General features: G+C 31.3%; 2 protein-coding genes across 2 annotated transcripts; both read left to right on the top strand.

Moving 5' to 3' along the window:
• The first annotated feature begins 7641 nt into the window (after positions 1-7641).
• Positions 7642-10249, top strand: LOC134722800 (carcinoembryonic antigen-related cell adhesion molecule 2-like). Its single transcript, XM_063586426.1, has 3 exons — positions 7642-7666; positions 8400-8708; positions 9908-10249. The coding sequence occupies exons 1-3, from the start codon at positions 7642-7644 to the stop codon at positions 10246-10248; spliced, it is 675 nt and encodes a 224-aa protein (XP_063442496.1). The 3' UTR covers position 10249.
• Positions 10250-11360: 1111 nt separating this feature from the next.
• Positions 11361-17860, top strand: LOC134722799 (uncharacterized). Its single transcript, XM_063586425.1, has 3 exons — positions 11361-11554; positions 14394-14582; positions 17774-17860. The coding sequence occupies exons 1-3, from the start codon at positions 11408-11410 to the stop codon at positions 17858-17860; spliced, it is 423 nt and encodes a 140-aa protein (XP_063442495.1). The 5' UTR covers positions 11361-11407.
• Positions 17861-21890: the final 4030 nt, after the last annotated feature.

Raw genomic sequence — 21890 nt, 5'->3', positions numbered from 1 at the left:
TTAAGACTAACATTTTTTTAACTGTCTTTATGCAAATTTGTTATTTAATTGAATAACTTATCTTGGTAAACTTGGTAACGCAGTAGTTTTGCTTTTTTGTTTAATTGTTAACAAACAATCGTCCCTAATCATAGAACAATTAAAAATTCCAACAATTGTATTTAATGTTCTTAGCCATTGATAATGAGTGTATGGTTCACCATTCAAATTGACAAGTCTAAATTTGAAAACACTCAAATATTACAACGGTTGAAGAGAAACATGTGTTAACATTTGATAATTACTGTATAGAAAGATATAAACATTTTTGACATATTCTTTTGGGTGAAAATTGGGGTTATGCATGTACTTATATAAATAATTCTGTTTACATTTTTACAAGTGAATTGATATCCTTTATCTTCTTCTAATTTTCATGATACATGTATGTATTACTTGAGTTATTTTACTTGTCTAATGAGTGGTTCGCCTATCATAGACCAGTTCATCTATAGATAGGTCTTTTGGGATAAACTCATCAATGAAGTGTCCAGGTATGATCATTAATCCGGTTAAAATATATACACATTATATGTGTTTTCGCAAAGTAAATAGTGAGACCCAACCGTTGATTTTCTTCTAAAATGTAGTTAAAAAATATTTAATAATAGTCCCATTTTGGAAATTGTGAATATAAAAGTATAAATATGACGACGGCAGTTGCAAAATATGCATATGTCGAAATTTTATAATGTTTTGATATATGGTCATTTCTATAAATTTTCTGTTTACAAAACTTTGAATTTTTCGAAAAACTAAGGATTTTCTTACGCCCAGGAGTAGATTACCTTAGCCGTATTTGGCACAACTTTTAGGAATTTTTGGGTCCTCAATGCTCTTCAACTTTGTATTTGTTTGGCATTTTAACTGTTTGGATCTGAGCGTCACTGATGAGTCTTATGAAGACGAAACGCGCGTCTGGCGTATTAAATTATAATCCTGGTACCTTTGATAACTATTGATAATCACTTTTTATCCCTTTTACTCTAAATAATTATTGCAAGGGATGGAGGACACGGGTATGGTTAAAACATATTCAATTATCAAAATGACTTCCGGTCTAAACCATGTTCAAATGAACAAGCAGACATCTTATACGTTCAGGTATTTCACATCCAATCTTTTATGATAATAATCTTTACAAAGCACACAATATGGGCATTCAGATCAAAAGCTAACCAAACCTTTAAACAGACTTATTCAGAAGGTATAAAGTTAAATATAGTTATATATAATTGCAAATGTTTTTATCAAAACATTAAAATAGCCGATACTTTGAAATGCTATCATTTTTAAACTAATATATTTGTACCATATCGTTCACTCCTTTTGTATATCCGTTTGGTGACACTGATACATCATAAGAAGTCAATTATTATTATAACGACAATCCCACATATCTTTAAATAGATTGACATTATGCAAACTAAAACTTAAGCTCGACTAACTCACTGACGCGAGACATTCGTGTGCTGCTTCTTTAGAAGAACAAAATATATCAAAGGAATATGCAAACTCATAAGTAAAAGGAAACCAGATAATGCAACAAAAATAAACTAAAACGACCAAAAGACAAACAGAAGTACAAAGACCCATAAAAAACTTAGGATCATAACTGGGTGTGATTTCATTGAAATACGGAAGGGTACTTAGAAATTTTTTAGGGAAGTTATATTAAAATTGCACACCATGACAGAAAATTTAGCTGCTGTCCTCTAGACATGCGCAAAACATGCAATTTTATTAGATTTTATTATATTTTGTAGTGCCCATTGCAATAAACGCTCCCGTGACCGAGTATAGTCCACTTCTACATTCCTCGGTTACTCTGCAGTGTGATGTTACTCAAGGTTCTACATCTCAAATCATATGGATTAAAGACAACGTTCAAATTAATATAGGCAGTAACACCCGACTGTCTGGTGGTACTGTCGCTATAGAATCTCTGACTATTACCAATCTGCAGTATTCTGATGGTGGCAGCTACGTCTGTCGAGGCATTGATGCTGTAACTGGTAACATTGCGAACACAGATACAATTAATGTTAACCCTGTCGGTACGTACCTGTATGTCACAACATTTTTGTTTAGTGAAATTGTTTGTCAACTTAAAAGTGTGAAATAAGAAAAAAAATCACAATATTGTAGTTATTTATATAAAAAGCACTCAATCGTCTTTTCTGTATCATCAATAAATAAAATAAACCAATACCGGGTCTGGACTTGCGTCGCTGCATATTATTGAATTAGGTAACATGTAACATTCAAAGTCTTTCAAGCGATTCATGATCTATTTTCTAATCAATAACTTCCTAGAATGAGACACAATATAGATATACATATGAATACAAATTAAGCCAAAATAAATAACACCTATTTTGAATTTCTAGATTCTCATACATCTACAACTTTATATTTATTTCACATTTTTCAATTTTTTTTATTCAAGCATCGCTTGTTAGTCTTTTGTAAACAAAATGATTACCTTTGTTACTAGTATCTATGATGAGTTTATTTACCCTTTAAATCAGATATTTTTTTAATGATTATTTAAAATCGTTTTAGGAACAGCACCTGTCACAACTATTCCACAGCCATCATATAATCAGTCAACTGGACAACAAATTGTTTTAGGCTGTTCAATTAGCTCACCAAACAGTGCTTTACTAGAGGTTCATTGGACATTCTCAAATAATGTTGGACAAGTGACGGACCCTATACTCATTTCAACATCTAATGGAAAGTATTCAGGCTCAACAACCTCTAGTCCATCTTTGACCATCAACAATTTGACTACGACGGACCAAGGAACATACAGCTGCAAGGCAAGACATTCTGCCGGAAACAGCACAAACAACCCAACAACAAATCTAACCGTAACAGGAAGTAGGTTAATTAAGTATTGTAAATATGTAGTTTTTATTGTGTTTTATGTGTTGGCGTACTGCAATATTGAGGCCACAGTAAAACATTTATGAAACTGTAACTGACAGAACATAGGAAGATTGATTAATGAACACTATCCCTATAAAATTGAGAATGGAAATGGGGAATTTGACAAAGAGACAACAACCCAATCATAGAGCATTCAACGATGGGTCTTTAATGCAGCGAGAAAATCCCGCATCCTTCAGCTGGTCCCTAAAGAAATATATATACTAGTTCAGTGATCATGGACGTCATATGAAAGTCCGAAATATACACAAGAAACTAAAATTAAAAATCATACAAACAAACAAACAAACAAATAATTTATTTGAGTCTCACCTCTTTAAAACATTTGATATACAACACAATATAATATTTACAATTTATAAAAGAGCCACTCTAAAAAGAGTTATGAGAGACTGTAAAAACACAGATTAAAATACATTTATATTACATCTATTACATATATCAATATATCTTAGCATAAAACACCATACTATTAAAAACACTTATACAAAAGAAAACAAACAATATTATAAAAACTTATACGAGTATAGAATACACTTTCTCTTAAAAAGTACTTCATGGCAGATTTGGCTGTAAAATAACAAACTCTATCATCATGAAACATAAATAAAAACTTTTCTTCATTACTAAAATTACTAAAACTACTTTCTATATTACATACACTGTTAAAAAATATCGTTCGCAGATCTGCATATTCTGGGCATTCTAATAAAACATGTTTTTCATCTTCAATTATATTCAAATCATTTTTTCTACAATTAAAACATAACCTTTCATTTACATCTATACCTTCATATCTGCCAGTTTCAATTTTAATCGGAGCAACACCTGCTCTAAATTTAGCATATGCACTTCTATATTTACCGGGCATAGTAATACTTAAATATTTTTCTGTACAATAATTTGATTTAAATAACCTGTAAGTACGCAATTTACTGCTTTCATTAGCGAGTAAATTTAAATGCCAATTATTTTGGTACATAATAAATAAATTGTTTTCAATATCTTTAATAACAGACTTGCTCAAATACATTCAATATTACAATACTGATTAAGATCAAGTTCTTTAAACTTTGTATTCACTCTACATTTCCAATGTTTTACTTTATTAAAACTGATATTATTACTCCAAAGAAAAATGTTCTTATTAAGTCTACTATTAGACATCTTATTAAATCGTGACCATGTTCTAAATATAGGACCATGTTCTAAATATAGAAGACCATTGTTTTACAATACATGGTTTCCATCCCATATCTCCATAAAGTGCTAAGTTAGACTAAGTACAAGACTAACAAAGGAAAGAGACTTAGAACAAGCGCACAATTGCGACGGAGTTAAACATGTTTTCTTTTAGATCTATATATAGATAGAAGAAGATTTGGTGTGAGTATGTTTATTTCTATATGAACTAACGCCTACATTATTTTTCGTAACTTATGCCTTCTTAAAAAAAACAAAATTAAACACATATTAAGCAATTCTTTCTATAAAGACTGTCTTAAATTCTCTTACAAAATTAAGAGTATTTAAGAAACAAGCGCTCAAGTGAATAAAAATTACTCAGGAGATAATTATTTAAAAATAAACTTACAAAGTTTGCTTTTTATGTGTAAGGGAAAAGGAATGTTTACAGTTACTATTTGTTTTTAAATATATAAATAAATCTATACATCAAAAAATTTAAAACAAATGATATCATTGAACACAAGATACATAAAAACAATCGGGAAATTTGTCATGATCAGCTAAGACAATCCTGATCACAAAATAATGATAAACAAAACTGTAATTATACGAAATTGTCAGCTGGGAAAGAGAACATATATCAAATATATTTTCTCGATTTATCTTTACTTATCATTTTAAATGAAGTTGCTGTGAGAACGTATTGTTCTTCTGAATTTCTGGTATTACCCATCATGTAATTACATTAAAACTAAATCTTAAACAGGTGAGATTCTCGTGTATTGCTGGCAGTACTTATACAGAAGGACAACTAACCAACTTAATGGACATCTTAAAGACATTTGAGAATTTAAATTTGGATTTGTAGTACTCCTTGGTTCTGAAACAAACCTTCACCAATTATCTTAACAAGCCATCATTTACAAAAGTATGCGTGTATATATTGGTTCAATAAAGATTCAAATACAATCATGCGAAATATCCTAATGCGATAATCTGTTTCAAATATCGCATATCTAAACAAAACTAGTCAATGTTGCACGGTGTCAACTGTGTGCATTGGTAACCACTGTGTCCACTTTTAGTGCATTTCCCTTAAAAAAGCAGATGGATTAAATCAAAGTATACACTTGTAGATGTCACTAGCCTTCCACGAATGGCTGACTTGTCTTGTGCACAAGCATTACTCCCGGATTTAAATTGATCTCTTGTTGAGTAGTCTTTAGTTTTGAGTGTAGTTCATTTTTTATTGATGATTTTGTCTGTTTGTACTAGATTTTATTTTATGACACTTGATATATTTTTTCTTTTTTACTTGATGAATATTTGCATGCAAAAGATCGTTTGTTTTATTCATTTGCATACTTAAAAAAAGAAAATAATTAATTTGAGGGCCAAAAAAGGTTTGGTGAATATTAAAGGAATTAGGTAAACAAACGTGTCACGGGTATTACCTTACACTAAATTTGTGTAACTAATACATAAACAGGTTCAGTTTGTTCAAGAATGATTTTTTTCGTAGTTAAATGGAGTTGCAAAGTCTGTCGGTTGAAATGTTCAAGTACAAAGATATTTGTGATTGCTCTGCAAATGACATTAAATTAGTTTGTATCTTTCAACTTGTTTTTTCTAGGTTTGCCTGTAGTCGAGATTACTCCTTTAACCTATACTGCAGCAATTGGGGATCAAGTGACAATTTATTGTAATATCAACTCTGATAGTGCTAGCGTTAATGAAGTCTACTGGCAGAGAATTTCTAATAATCAGCTACGTTTGATTTACAATGGAGACATAGGGTACCAAGGTAGTACTCCTACAACACCTTCATTAACGATTGATTTTGCATCAATAAATGATACTGGAACATACACTTGCCATGCTACAAATGCCCAAGGAACAGGAAATAGTAACACTGGAACTGTAACAATTACTGGCGGTTAGTACTTATCCATTTAGTGAAGTTAGACTGTTATGGTACTTTCTATGTTCACATCTCAATGCCTTTATGTACATTGTCATGTCTTTAAAATAAATGTACATACAGCTGACCATGTTCATTATGAATTATATACAGGATCTTTATTTCATAGATCATTTCATGATTAATTTGGGTATTGTCCAATGTGACCAAAATGTTGTTTTACAGAAATCTTCTTTGCAGACAGAAACTGGACATCAACATTGTTGTGTGATTTTCCAATGAATGTTAAAGGAGAATCCAATTGAATTGAAATACTAAGCTAACGTAAATACAACCTGGTAATATTTGGAGACATGACCCACCTGTGTGTGAGGAATCTTGACTTAAGTCGATAACAATCAAAACCAAACAGTACACAAAGACTCACAAAACCAAAGGACATTTACATCAACAGTGATAAATAATAATTAAGAAACAACATGAGCTCCACTAAAAACTGGGAGTGAAATCATGTGCCCCGGAAGGGTAAGCATGTCCTGCACCGTATACGGCACCCATCGTGTTATTTCTTTGTTCAGTTCGGTAATGATGGTAGGTTATTATGACTGAGGAAGAATATCAGATATGATTTCTGACACATTTTTGTCATAATGGCCAATTAGTTCATGATGGCGACCGTAAAATTTCTAAAGTGATGACCTTAATTTGATTGATTCATAGCCCTGTCTTAGCAACTTTTGAGAAAGCAGTATTCCTCGTTCAACAAAATCAACGTACTTTGACGCGTCTTGCGTACTAAATTTTAATCCTGGTACCTTTGATAACTATTTGAGCTTGCTCTAGAGTAACGTATCAATTGAGACACATATACTCCATATGCTGGTGCCGCTGGGATGTTGCTACACAGAAAAACAAAGTTGACTATAGGAAAATTAAAATCATCGCGTTTGTCATAAATTTTGGTATTCAACCTACCATCAGTAGTCATTTCGAGGAAAAGGTCTAAATATGACGCAGATTTATATGTGTCGGTAGTTTCTTTAATTTTAAGTTCACTTGAATATATTAAATGTAAGTGATCACTGAATCTATTATTATTATTAAGAGACAATACATCATCAATTTACCGAAAGGTGAAAGTAAAACACAATGATTAATAGGAGCTGCCCACTCGTATCTATAAGGTGGTATCGATATTAACACACAATGTTTACTTAATTCCCTTAAGAAACATATATGAATCCAAGTCACTAGTATTGAAGTAGCATATTAAGTCTTAGATATAGGAATATGTGATACAAATGTATGAGTGCCAATTGGATAACTCTTCATCCAATTTATAAAAGTAAACCATTATAGTTCAAGTTACGGTCTTCAACAATGGGCCTATGCTCATACCTAACAGCATGCTATAAAAAGCTTCAAAATTACTTGTGTATCTATAACACTTGTAATTTTTTTTTTCATCCAATGAGTTAATATAAAAAAGAAGATGTGGTATGAGCCTTTTTCAACTGTTTTTATAGTTCGTTCTTTAAATGTCATGTTACGCCACTGTTCCAGGTTAGGGGAGAGTTGGGATCCCAATAACATGTTTAACCCCACCACATTATGTATATAAATGCCTGTCCAAAGTTAGAAGACTGAACTTCAGTGGTTGTCGTTCGTTTTGTGTTACATATTTGTTTTTCGTTTATTTTTTGTACATAAATAAGGTCATTTGTTTTCTCGTTTGAACTGTTTTACATTGTCATCGGGGTCTTTTATAGCTGACTATGTGGTATGGGTTTTGCTTATTGCTGAAGGCCGTACGGAGACCTATTGTTATTAATTTCTGCTTCTTTTGGTCTCTTTTCGAGAGTTGTCTCATTGACAATCATACTACATCTTCTTTTTTTAAATTGTATTGCCAAAATGTTCTTGCAAATAGTCCGTGAGAAAATAACAAAATATAGGTCATAATGAATCAAATGTTGCTGTCATATTCAAAGCCTTCTAGAGATTGACAAAATTGTTTCAACAGATTTGCCACAAATTACATATATTATTTACACATCAATCGCGGGGACATTCAAATCATTTAATTCGACTTGTCCTGATTTTTTTATTTTTAACTAAGTTCACAATAATAAGTGAAGAAATACAATCGGTTTTCATAACACCTTACAGTCTGAAAAATAGAATGTTATAATGTTATAAATATTCTCAACGATTGATAACACGAGCTTTCAAAAACGGAAACAATGGATTCAGTGTCATTTTTTATCACATACATTTTTGTAACTTTCTTTTATAGGATTATTATTTGTTTCTGTAACTCCTCGAAATTCAACCGTTGCCCAAGAAAACAGTCAAATCATTTCCTGCAATGTGACTGGAACACCACCATCAACATGCATTACCTGGCTGTTCACACCAGCTGGTAGCACGCAACAATCAATACTAAGTACAACAAATAGTAACAAATATACAGTTGGAACACAACAGGAACCTTGTTTGACTGTACTAAACTTTGAACCAGGTGATTCTGGTACTTATATCTGCAGGGCAATAAATGCCGTTGGGTCATCATCTAGTTATCCTGGGTCAACTTTGCAATACATAAGTAAGTACGCTTATTTTGTTATTGTAACCGTATTTGAAGGCTGGGACTGGTATATTGTTAATTTTGTCAAACATGTCAAATCTTTAAGTGAATTTTGATACGGTCTTAAATAATGTTGAATTAAAATTAAACTTGGGTTGTATGGTTCCTGCTTTAAAATAACGTTTTCTTAACATCTAACCTGCTCTCTGTGAGGGATTGCATATCATATATCCAATTGAACTGAAGATTAAGAATACTTCAGACAAATGAAATTATTTTAACTTTTCTAATGTTCAGCAACCAATTTCTCAGTAGTTACCTCTGCCGCGTCGTATGGCGCTTACATCTCAACAAATACCATACGCGCTTTTCACAGAAAACTGTTCCGACAGTTTTTTTAAAAAAAATGATAGAACATGATGTTTACAGTCACCGCCTTGAATAAAATTACTGATACGATATAAAGAAATAAGAAGTGGTTTTGATCTTGATTTTCGCCAACAATATAATTATCCTAAAGGGACCTCTGACATGATTTTATGAATACTTATCTAAATTTATGAACTACATTGTATATAAACAGTATCACTGTAAAATGAGCTTACAATCTCCATATTTATCTACTAACTACCGCAAGGCTTTTGTGATCTTGAAATATGTATGATACCAAAAATGCCGGACGATCTGTGGATTTACTGATTGCTTCCAATATTCAATTGTGGCATTTGACCAAGTGTTAATTTGCCTGGTGGATGATGCAACAATAACAGTTGATTCTGTTCTTTCTACTCAGATGATTTTCTGTACCTCAACTTAACTTTATACTCAGATCACAATAATCAAACTATTTAATCTGTATGAAAGTAAGTTTCGGTAGTATAGAGTGTATGCATTACCCTTATTTTATGTTTTACCTTGAGTTGTATCTTCTTCTTTTTGTTTTTGGGGGAGTGGATGTTAGAGACTTGTTTTCACCTATGTTTCAAAAAAACTTTTAGGTAAAGCACCATTTATGTAAAAAATTATGAATATACTAAAGAATTATAATTGATTCAAACTGTTGATACAATCAATAAATTCAGAAGCTTAATTTAGAGAAATAAACAAACACAGATGTGAAGTATTTATTGTGTGTGAGTAGAAAATCAAATCATTGATGCATAATAAAAATAGAAGCGAGTATTATCATCTATCTTATTATCATTCATATATTCAAGGTGCACCTATTACATCTGTCGAACCAAATCAACATGCAGCAAAGGTTGACGATGCTAGTTTTAAGATTCAGTGTAATGTTACTGCTACACCAGGAGCTTTTGATTGGTACTGGACTTTCCAACCTATAGTTGGCAGTGTGGATACTATATACAAAGGAACTAACAGTCAAGAATATATGATAGAAAATTCTGGTACAAATCCTCACTTGACGATAAAGAATATTGCAACGAATAAAACTGGAGTTTACACTTGCTATGTCCTGAATACAGCTGGAATGAGTGTCAGTGCCAGTAATGCAAATTCCCAACACACTCTGACAGTCACTGAAGGTTATTATTAAAATTCTATAGTAAGCTCATTATGTTTGATTAAATAGGGGAAAATAAAGTTGAAGACAATTGCACTAACAAGTTTGCGAGATGTGGTATGATTTTTAATAAAACAAACATTTTATAAGAACAGCAAACGAAATTGATGTACACACCTTTACAAATAAATATTTTGATCTAATTTTTACCAGTATTGTTTAAATTTGCGCATGTGCTCAGCAATTTGCTGAAATAATTGCAAGATAACAATTACAAGGCTAGTGGGAAACCGATATCGTTGACAAATACTACCTGCAAAGAAACATAAACATTCATCGACAAATATACGAGAGTTGTCCTAATATTTGTATCTACAAATGTATGATATTGAATCTAGCATAAATTAAAAATTCTTAATTATGTAATTTTTATGTTTCCTTTAATCCAACTTTGTCTGCGTAAATTGATATTATTATCATATCGTGTTCACACAGTAATACAGCGGATGCCACATGTTGATCAGGACCTGATTACCCTTCCGGAGCACTTGAGATCACTCCAGGTTTTTGGTGGGGTTCGTGTCGCTCAGTCTTTAGTTTTCTGTGTTGAGTCTTGTGTACTATTATTTGTCTGTTTGTCTTTTTATTTTGTAGCCATGGCGGTCTCAGTGTATTTCAATCTATGAGTTTGACTGTCCATCTGGTATCGTTCGACCCTGTTTCATGAGATCATGCCGATGGTTGACGTCAATTTCAAAATTTGGTTTTGTTTCAAACAAATTTTACGCAGTATTGGTGGTTTTTTGGGGGGTTTTGTTTTTTGCCATTGTTGTAGTTCCATCTTTTACCTTTGAATAATAATTGTCTCTTTTGTCTCTTCTGTCTCTTTGAACATAGACAAATAAGACCTACCAGCACTATACATTCTTTAAAAAATGAGAAACACACCACCAAAAAGAAACCATAAAAGACATTGATTTTGAGTAGTTTTGCGTCTGACTTGAATCATTTAACTATTAACAGAATGCAAATGCGTGTTGTAATATTGGCTTTTTTTCATTATCACTACTGCCATTAAGTTATATAACTGAATATTGTATACAAGTCTTGCATTTGTTTTATGGACTATATAACTACAGATTCAACAATTGTTTGTGGAGAAAACATAGACAAATTCGACATTAAATGGGGTATGACAGCAGAAAAAACCCGGGTTACTTTACCGTGCAATGGTAACTACACTGGTAGTGTTTCTAGATACTGCAGCAATGGTGGCAAGTGGATGGAACCAGATTACAGCCAGTGTATGCGTAAATCGATACAAAATATTCAATCACAGGTAAACAATATTTTTAGGATGAATCAATTGTTTATATTTTTACCAGAGTAATTTCCAGTAGTGTCTAAACCGTGTACATAGTCCGCATGACAATAACAACGATTAGGTGAATATTTTGCTTTTCTTTGCCTAAATATTTTTTGTTTTTTTTTTATTTTAAAATATGACAACAAAATGTTGGCAGCTGTAGCCTATGCTTTGACATTTATACGTATTATATATGTTTGCGTTGCTCACACACTGTTCTAGAATTCTATGCGATGATCATACAAGTGAAAGATTTATAACCAGCTTTAAAGTCAGGTTAAATCCACATGTTTCTGCAAAAGAACATATCTGTACCAAGTCAGGATTATGAGAGTTGTTTCCCCTTGCAATTGGTTTAATGTGTTTGGAATCTTTGATTTTGCAATTGATAAAGGACATTCGTTTTAAGTTTTCAAATGAGTTTGGTATTTTTGTTATTTTACTTGATATTATTTGTAAAGCTGTTTAGATAAGATGTGAATATACTTAAATAAAGATTCTTGATAAATATCTGCTGTCATAATACCTGTAATACTGAAACGAAAACATATATTGTTTTATGTTAGCCAATGACCTTTTTATGTGCAAATGTATTACATCATATAGTTTAATTATGGTATTCAAATAAACGACTTCAGAAAATAAGCAATCAAGTCTCAAATTTAGGAATTACGTATATTATGATTAAATGTTTATCTTTTTTTCCGTCGTATGTTCATATATTGGCTAACATTTTTATAGTTAATTTTTCAGAATAAAACTACTTATTCATAGCCCACTTACATTATATGTTGAATTCTCCAATATTTCAAATTTCATAGCTACATGTATACCATCTTAAATTAAAAAAGAGGAATTAATTTCATGTCAAAACTATATCCTACCCTGACTTGCGTTGAATTATCTTTGCATAATACATCCAGCTAATAAACGTTGGTTACGTAAAACAAAAACAGGTAACTATATGATTTGAACAATAGGGAAAATATGCCCTCCTGTTTAAATTTCATATTTCATTTTAGTATTTATATGACACTTTCAACAAAGCTTCTACAGTTATCCCAATTCAAGTCCTGCAGCTTTCATTGTGTACCAATATTCGAAAAAAAAGAATTATTTATCGACAAAGTCTCAGCTATGCATATGAACTTTTTTGTGTAAAATATGTGCTATTTTCATGTATGTTCTGTTAAACCGGATACGAGTTAGTTGTTTATGCCTTTAACTTCGTGACAGTAATTATACTCCCGGGGGTATACTGTTTATATTTGTCTGTCTGTCTATCCATCCGTCCATCCGTCTGTCTGTTCTTCCGTCCATCCGTCCGTCTGTTCTTCCGTCCCATGAATATTTTCGTCGAAATTTTTCCAGGAACTACATTACAAGGATTTCTGAAATTTGGTTTTAAGGTATATATAAGTCACTAGATTCATCACTTTGCAATTTCCTGTTTACCGAACACTTACATAATTTTACACATGATAGACAAGTTAAAAATGTTCGTCACATTTTCCCCAGGAACTACAATACTAGGATTTCTGAAATTTGGTTTCAGGGTTTAAATAAGTCAACTATACTTCGTGATGGGTTTTCAGATTCATCAAATTCATCACTCAACAAACTTCCTGTTTACCGTTAAGTATTTTGGCGGAGTAATCACCAGTGTTAGTATTATAAGTGTTGATAAGACGATATATAGACATAAACTGTACGATGATCGATGATCATGCAATAGTTTGAAGAGGATTTGGCGAATATTATATGATAGCATTTGTCACAACGGTCTGCAAACCACCATCTATCAATTATATGTTGAAATAGTTCAACATTCCAAATGAACATGAAATGAAAATAAAAGTGTTTCTCAATGTTTAATGTTCCAGAGTTTATGACGTTCCTCCATGAAATTGTATATCTGAAATACAGATATCGATTATAGTATGGCACGATTATATTCTAAGTTAGCTTTCATTAGCTTTGAATTTTCAATGCGAAAAGATAGAATTTGTGTTTGGACTATGTATGATAAGATTTTATTGATTTTTATTGTATGATTCTGCATGAATTGGTAAAATAAATGAGATAACAAGATGCATGTATGAGTTAATAAATATCAATTAAGATGTTTACGAACCTGACTTAATTCAGTCGTATTGGTGTGTGTTATTTTTTTTTTTAAAGAGAATCGGCGTTCATATTTATTTTAAGTTCTCTGTAAAATTTACACTGAATGTTTAAAAGCAGGTAGGATTTAGAGTTTATCATATTGTATAGAAACCGATCAATTGTTGACACCTTCGTGTCGATTTCTTAAGGTATATTTATTGTTTTGGTTGTTGGATTGCTGTCTATTTAATATAAACTTCTAAGTTTCATTTTTTTAAACAAATAGGTATCTTTATATGCCCGCCATTCTACATCTACAACGTTTAGCGTTACTAATATCTTTTCATCTGTAATTGCAATGTTCAAAAAAAGTAACCGTACCTTAAACATAATTCCATAAACAGCAATGGAACTGCGTGCTGTTGCGGATTGCAAACAGTTGCGCACTCGCATCGTCCCGACATGGTTTTTTTTCCATAAAGTATCTATTTATAAATAGATTTTTATATTATGTTAAATGCTCACATAGATCTTAAACCCTTCAAATATTTCTATTGAAATATACTTTTTTAATAGATATTAGAATTTTCAGCATTACAAAACATTATTAATATAAAAAACAAGATGTGGTATGATTGCCAATGAGACAACTATCCACAAAAGTTAGCTATAATAAACAATGTTTCAAATGTATTTTTCATTTTAGTCAGCTAAACTATTATCTGGAGAGAGTGTAGATACGGTTGTGACTACTATACTTGAGAATTTAGAAAACGCAACCAGTGAGAATACTGAATTAAGGTCTGGTGATCTAGTAGCATCATCAGCTGTTCTTGATGACATTGTCAAATATTTAACGAATCACACAGATAAACTGTCCGTTAATCAATTAGAGGTTAGTTTATTGATAAATCATTGTTAACTATTACATAAGAGATAAAGAAAGGCAACAGTAGTATACCGCTGTTCGAAAGTCATAAATCGAGTAAGAGAAACCAAATCCGGGTTACAAACTAAAACTGAGGTAAATACATCAACAATAAGAGCCAACTAAACAACAGAAACACTGAAGTGCAAAAAAGAAGAAAAAAAGATACGACAACGACACAGGGTTGGCAAAAACCCGGGTTTTATGAGTATTGCCCAGCCCAGTGGGAAATACTGTGAAAACCCGGGTTTTACTGGGTTTTACTGGGTAATACTGGGCAATACTGGGTAATATAAGATACTGGCCTGAATTTTAAAGAGGATTCAGTAATCAAACACAAATGCAATACATTTAAGATATATATAAACCTATTTTTATTTATAAATAATTAGTTTACTTGTTTGAGAGTCTTATGATACATACATGTACAAAAGTACAAGTGTATACATCTGAGAAAGAATTATTCTTACAACTCTGATAAGAAATATTTTTTCAACTATAGATAACTAGTATAAAGAATTTAATGATTACATGTACATGTAAGAAAAATTACTTTGAAATAATATATATAAGTACAAATGTACAAAACTAATTAGAAAGTAATTATTCAGATTAGATCTAGAACACAGATGTGTTTATATAACAATAATCAGTCTTTTCATTTCTATAAGAGTTAATGACAAGACCCTGTAGGGTGTTTATTTAGCAATCATGATTGCATATATAGCAATTTAATTTACAATTCACATAAACACTGCACAAAGGTGTTAAGATTATAGAAACAATGCTTGGAAATTAAAAAGGAATCCTAAAATTTGCAAATCTTGTATTTTGCCTGCATAGAATTTATGTGGAGAAGAGAATGAAATTGAATTTTTAATCTTCTAGAAATGACTCTCAATGGTTATCTGTATAAAATGTATATATTTAGCTATAATACTATGAAACTACAACAAGTCTTTACTATTTTGTGTTGAAATAAGCTTAAAAAATCATATTGCCCAGTATTTCACAGTATTCCCCGTTTCAGGGAGTATTTCCCAGCCCGGGAAAACCCGGGTTTTCCAGCCCAGTAAAACCCGGGCGGGTAATACTTTGCCAACCCTGCAACGACACACACACAGAAGCGAACTATTAGATAACTGCCATTTTTCTGACTTGGTACAGGACATTTTTAACAAAAAAATGGTGGGTTGAACCTGGTTTTGCGGCTAACCAAACCTCGCGTTAAAATAAGAACTGTTACAGTACATGACAGGACTACAGTATATAAAATGCAAGAACATTCAGGACAGGAAAAAGCACAAATAAACATTACAATAGGACATTTCTACATGCTAAAAGTTATCAAAGGTACCAGACTCTTACTCTAATACACCATACGTACGGTTCGTCTACCCAAGACTCACCAGTGACGCTCAAAACATAATAGTGAAGATCGTCAAACAAGGACACAGTTGAAGAGCATTGATGACCTAAAATTCTAAAAAGTGGTGCCAAATACGCCTAAGGTGTTCTATGTCTAGGATAAGAAAATCCTTAGTATCTAGAATAATTCTTATTTTTGCAAACAGTTAAATTATAAAAATGACCTTTAAATTGACGTTCATGTCAATATTGAACAGGTGACTTACCACAGAATAAAAAAGAACACGTAAAACAAAAAGGAAAGCACATAAAACTTCAGAAAATAACCATAAATTGTCACCGACAGGATAAAGCTAGATGAAAAATAAAATGTGGAAAGCAAATCAATAACTTATTATTCAATATACTAAGAAAACTTCGATAACACATATATAAAACTGCGTAAAAGAAATATGATTAAAATGTTAGTGAGACAACACATGAATACCCTTATTTGACATTTTTAACAAAATCAAAAGGTTAAGAAGTCATCAAGAGAAAATTGTCCATATTATTAATAAAAAATGTATGCAGATATATACTAAGCAACGAAATATCATAGATGCATATTTTAACATGAGACAGGCCTATTATAATGTTGGCAGTTCGATAGTCATTTTTAATACTCAAATGTTCCCTCTTTATCTCGACCAGTGGAACAACAAAAAGCACTCCATTGAACATTATCTGAAATACTTATTAAGGATTGAAATTACTACAATTGATATGGATATACACCATAAAGTGTAAAGCACCGTAACAAATCACAAAAATAAAACTGTTATCTATGATTCCAGCATATAAAAATACACATATTAATATTCTGTTCTAAACTGATCGCCCAATAAGACTGAGAAATATTAGTAAATGTTTTGAAAATGACAAAGGCTTATTCGTGAATTTTTGTAGTAATGGAACAGAAGGAAGACATATATAATGATATGTACCAAGATGTCGCTTTTGAAAACACTCCTTATTTACATTAATTACTCAACTAAATAAGAAAATATTGTTTTACCACCTTAATACTTGCAATGAAAATATTCTAATAATTCAAATTTTAAAGGGCCTACAACAGCCACCAGGGCATTATTACGTAATTATATCCATTATGTATAAAACAGTCATTATGAAATATTTTGTCGTTCTACAAAATTCATTCTAAAACACTTTTCATATGAGTACATGTAGGAATACAATTCAGCCATAACAAGAAATATGTAAACTTTCTGTGATAAATGATTACTTATTTCAATAGAGCGATCCATAAAAGCGGTCAATATCTTGAATTTATTGGAATTTAATACTAACTTGCTTTATCCAGTATGTCTCTTGTCAAAGCTCTGCTGGCTGTAACAATGACAGTTTTTTTTTAAAACTGGGCACTTTAGACATTGTTAGAAATTATTAAGTTGGCTTATTAAAACCATTCAATGTGTTTGATGCGCAGTATTGAATAAAGTAACGCCGTAAAACAATGAATCCTGTCATTTCTTCAATCGTTCTGTTAAATATTTTTCGGAAACTTAAAACTCAACACCAATTAACAACGATATGAGGAATCGAAAATGACTATAAGTTCAATTAGATTGAAGGGTTTCACGTGTAGTTTATTATAATTATTTGCTATCTAATATATATCATCTTTTACATGAAATGTATTATTCAAATACATCTTAGTTTTTGAAACATTATTAAAAAAACTTTTGTTGAACACAACAACAGTTTAAAGTTCATGTTATGTATTTCAGATTTTTGGGTCTGTCTGCAATAGTATACTAGATGAACGAAACCATCAGTTGTGGGAAGAACTTAACAATGAGGTATTTTTGTTATAATAAGAACATTTTTCCAATAAAGTAAAAACAAAATTTAACAAATGTTATTCTTAATAAAATAACTATTATTAAAAAATATTATTATTATTATTATATCATTATATCAAAAAAAAATCGTCTGTACATGTATGTCGGATTATTTTTCGCAGTTAATGCAAGAAAATGATACCGATTTAAGTGTGTACTTTTGGTGTCACTTCATGATTACAAACGTGTACGTCAAATAGATATTTCGTTATCAAAATCATCAGAGACGCCTGAATCAAAACGTTTTAAAAATGACAAACAAAAACGAAGTTGAAGACCAGTGCGGACCAATAATTTCGAAAGGTTTTACCAAACACAGCTAAGGAATATGAGATATGGTTGAAATAGTTTTTTTCTTTAAATAAAGACTGTCGACAATGCATGTTTTTCCAAGAATATTTGAATAATATTAAAATGGTAATTTTGTTTTATACAATTGTCTCCTAATTGTGTTCTTAATCTCGGTAAATAATATATCCACTTGAAATATTTGAAATTCAATCAATATTGATACAAGGAAATACCAAGGACGAACAAAATCACTGTTTTAAAACAAATGCAGACAAAATAGTTAGTTAAATCAGAACGATAAAACTTCACACAACCCTGCATAGAATACTGTGAGTAGACGATGTTTATACATTCCTACTCGAGTAATACATAGACAATAAATTTACCAGTCAGATTTCTGTTCTTTATCATATAATATATACGTTTTACTTCAGAGGTCAAATGGTGTCCCTTCTGTAGTAAAAGCAGTTACTGATTACAATGAAGTGTATCATAAGGTTATAGACGGAGAATTTGCAATGATTGTTCAAAAGGAAAATATTGGTTCGTTTTTAATCAAGTTTACTTCATGTGCTTAAGTGTGAACATAAAACGTGAGATATTTGTTTCAGTGAACATGATAAATACTTTTGTTTATAACTCAATTTGGAAATCTTCTTAATAAAAAAAATACAATTGTCTAACACATATTATTTAAAAAATAAAACACAATTTCAGTTTAAAGTGCCAGTTACTTTACACAGATTTTCATTTTGTATTTTGTTTCCATTATAGTTCACCTTTTTATAGATGTAAAATCATCATCACAGCAAAATACAATAGGTTAAAAATCAAACAGGTCTAATCAAATGTTGTTTTTTAATTAAAGTTGGTTTTGATAATCAGTATTCTTTTGAGTTTTAACTGTGTGACATGAACACTTCAAAAAGTGTCCACAGAAAAAGTATATTATGCAACAATGACAAATCACTAAAGCAACAAAGACAACATTCCGTATTTAATTATCACAAATAGTTAGTTAAAAAGTGACAGCAAAAATAATCATTAGACTCTCAAATTTTTAGTCTATGTTGATTTCTCTCTTTCCAAAACGTAGCTATTATCTAAAAATTATTGGACGGGTAATGAAATATTTTTCCAATTGGAAAAAAATCAAGATTTGCTTACATTTTTTATATTCGACACATCAGTGGTGTTTTAACGTTGGGTGGCATATTGTGATGTAGTAGTCAGTGTATTCGTGCTTTTGTTTGTTATTACGTCCTTCTGTCCGACACTATCCGCTGGACTCTTTTTCACCCAATTATCCGAATGAATATCGGGACTGTCTTTATCAAGAAATATCTGCATACAGCAGTTTATGTTTGTATCCGCTCTCCATAAACATAAATGAGAATTGATCGAAATTTTCGAAAATATTGTTTTGTAATACTCTAACTCAAGGCCTAAGCATATAATGGACTTTGCAAATAGTAGGATTATCTTTTTGTGAGCTATGCTCAAGTTATGTATACCTCAGTGCATATGTGGATTTTGGTTTAAAGAGAAGTTCATTATTTCAGTAATTGAGGTAGGAAAGACTATCTCTGATGAGATAACTGTGCCTGATCGTTTGAAAACATCGTTATCGTGGATAAAAGATTCAGCAACTGAAATCAAACTGAAAAAGAGCATTCATAACGGTAAATAAACCTATACAATTGTGATAATTATATACATATTTGTAGAATAAAATTCCTCTGCTATTCTCATAATCGAGATTAATAGTTCACTGAGGCCAACACAGTATAAATTTGTAGCTTTTAAACAAAGCGTAATGAGACCAAATTACGGAAACAGACTGTGGTTTTAGGGTGATACAAGATTTATCTGATTACGACTGCATAATGTAAAATGTGCAAACAAGAAATAAATCAAAAGTGTACATTTACTTTTTGAAAATGATCAGTAGGAAATCACTAGCTACATGGCCTCGAGGTTGACAATTCATAAGCGACACATACCCAGTGGTAGCTAGAAAAAAGGTCCTCATGGTATCACAGTTTTTGGGAACACCAGTGTCACACAACCAAAAAAACACAAAGCGACAAAAGGTTTTTTTCCGAAAAAACTTATTTAAGCTCGAGATTAACATTGGAAACCCAAAACACACAAATACACTGTGTGCTAGTGTTCGTTAATACGCAAGTTCTTTAAGGGACAACCAACAGTATAACCTAGTAGTTCTCGTTAGTCTGGGATTTTCAACCCCATCATTCTATAGAATAAGAATCGAATGTTTTCATTTAAAGAAGTGATCAAAAACCGCTTGCAACTTTAAAACTTTTATGGTACTTGTATTATTGAATATCATTTTAAGTGGCAAAACAATGCTAACAAACAGTGTTTAAAACGTAGGAGCTACATGTATGCTATACATGTCAATTCAAACATACATTTTGTTTTCATTGTTGACGGTTATACAGTGACCTACAATTGAGTCGAAATTGTAATGTATTTACACCATAAAAAAGAACATTCGGGTATAAATTGCAATTCAATTAAATACAGTTTTCAAACCGGTGTCGTGATCGTTCTTATTTGGGTTTTTTTCTGTTTTAAATTTAGACCAATGCATAAATCCGACGAAATGAAACACAATAAAATGTAAATGGATTTCTTTTACAGATTTGACAGGCTATAGTGGCACATTTTATCGAAATATTTCAAGATTCTTTCTAAATTACGTTATTCTAAATGGGTGAGTCATATTTTTTCTGATTGTAGATCTATCATCATGATATATCTTTTTTGTATTACATATTTTAGTTTAGATTATGACTTTAATTCTATCAAAACTTACCAAAAAAGTTCATTGTATACAAGTTCGTCAGGTTAAGATGCTTAGTTATTATTCAATATTGAATTAGAACATCAGGTTTCTTTCTGGAGCCTCGATTGACAAGTGGCTTTTATAGCCAAACTTCTGTATATCAAGTCTGTCAACACTGAATTTGTAAGTTTTTCTTTACGGGCACTCCAGCTTCCTCCACTAACAAAACTTTTTAAATGGCAGAATTGTGCTGAAAGGGGCGTTAAATGTCCATCAATCAATCTATCCAGTGTCTTTCTTTATTATTTAAAAGTAAAATAGCCAAAATATCGACCTCAAATGAAAATTCGAAAACTGAAAGTCCTTTATCAAATGGCAAACTCAACAGCTTTAATACATCAAACAAATGGAAGACAACTGTCATATATACCTGACTTGGTACATGCATTTTCGTATGTAGAAAATGGTGGATTTAACTTAGTTTTATAGCTACCTAAACATCTCATTTGTAGGATAGTCGCATAGAACTCTATTATATTGACTGCATTGTATTAGCGACATAAACAGATACACTAGGTACAATTGTCAAAAATTGGGGTCCAGCAGTCAACATAGTGTTCATTACTTTAAAACAAAAAGACTATGTCTTCAAAGAAAAACATGTCATATTGACACTCTGAAGACCAAATGCATAAGTGAAAGAAGAAAGATAAGAATACAAAAAAATACCGAACACATGGATGGATGTACAAATATCGAGAAACACCAAACATATTGTTTCAGAAATATACCAAAAAGTAGAGGGTTCATATTCATAAGATGCTGAGAAAGTGACCTTTATCCAGCATTTTTTATTTTATATTATTGCTATTGGTAATAGTAACTTGTTTTTCTCTTTAG

This window comes from Mytilus trossulus, chromosome 6, assembly GCF_036588685.1.
Source record: "Mytilus trossulus isolate FHL-02 chromosome 6, PNRI_Mtr1.1.1.hap1, whole genome shotgun sequence".
Lineage (NCBI taxonomy): Eukaryota > Metazoa > Mollusca > Bivalvia > Mytilida > Mytilidae > Mytilus > Mytilus trossulus.
This window is presented reverse-complemented; position numbering and strand designations above follow the sequence as displayed.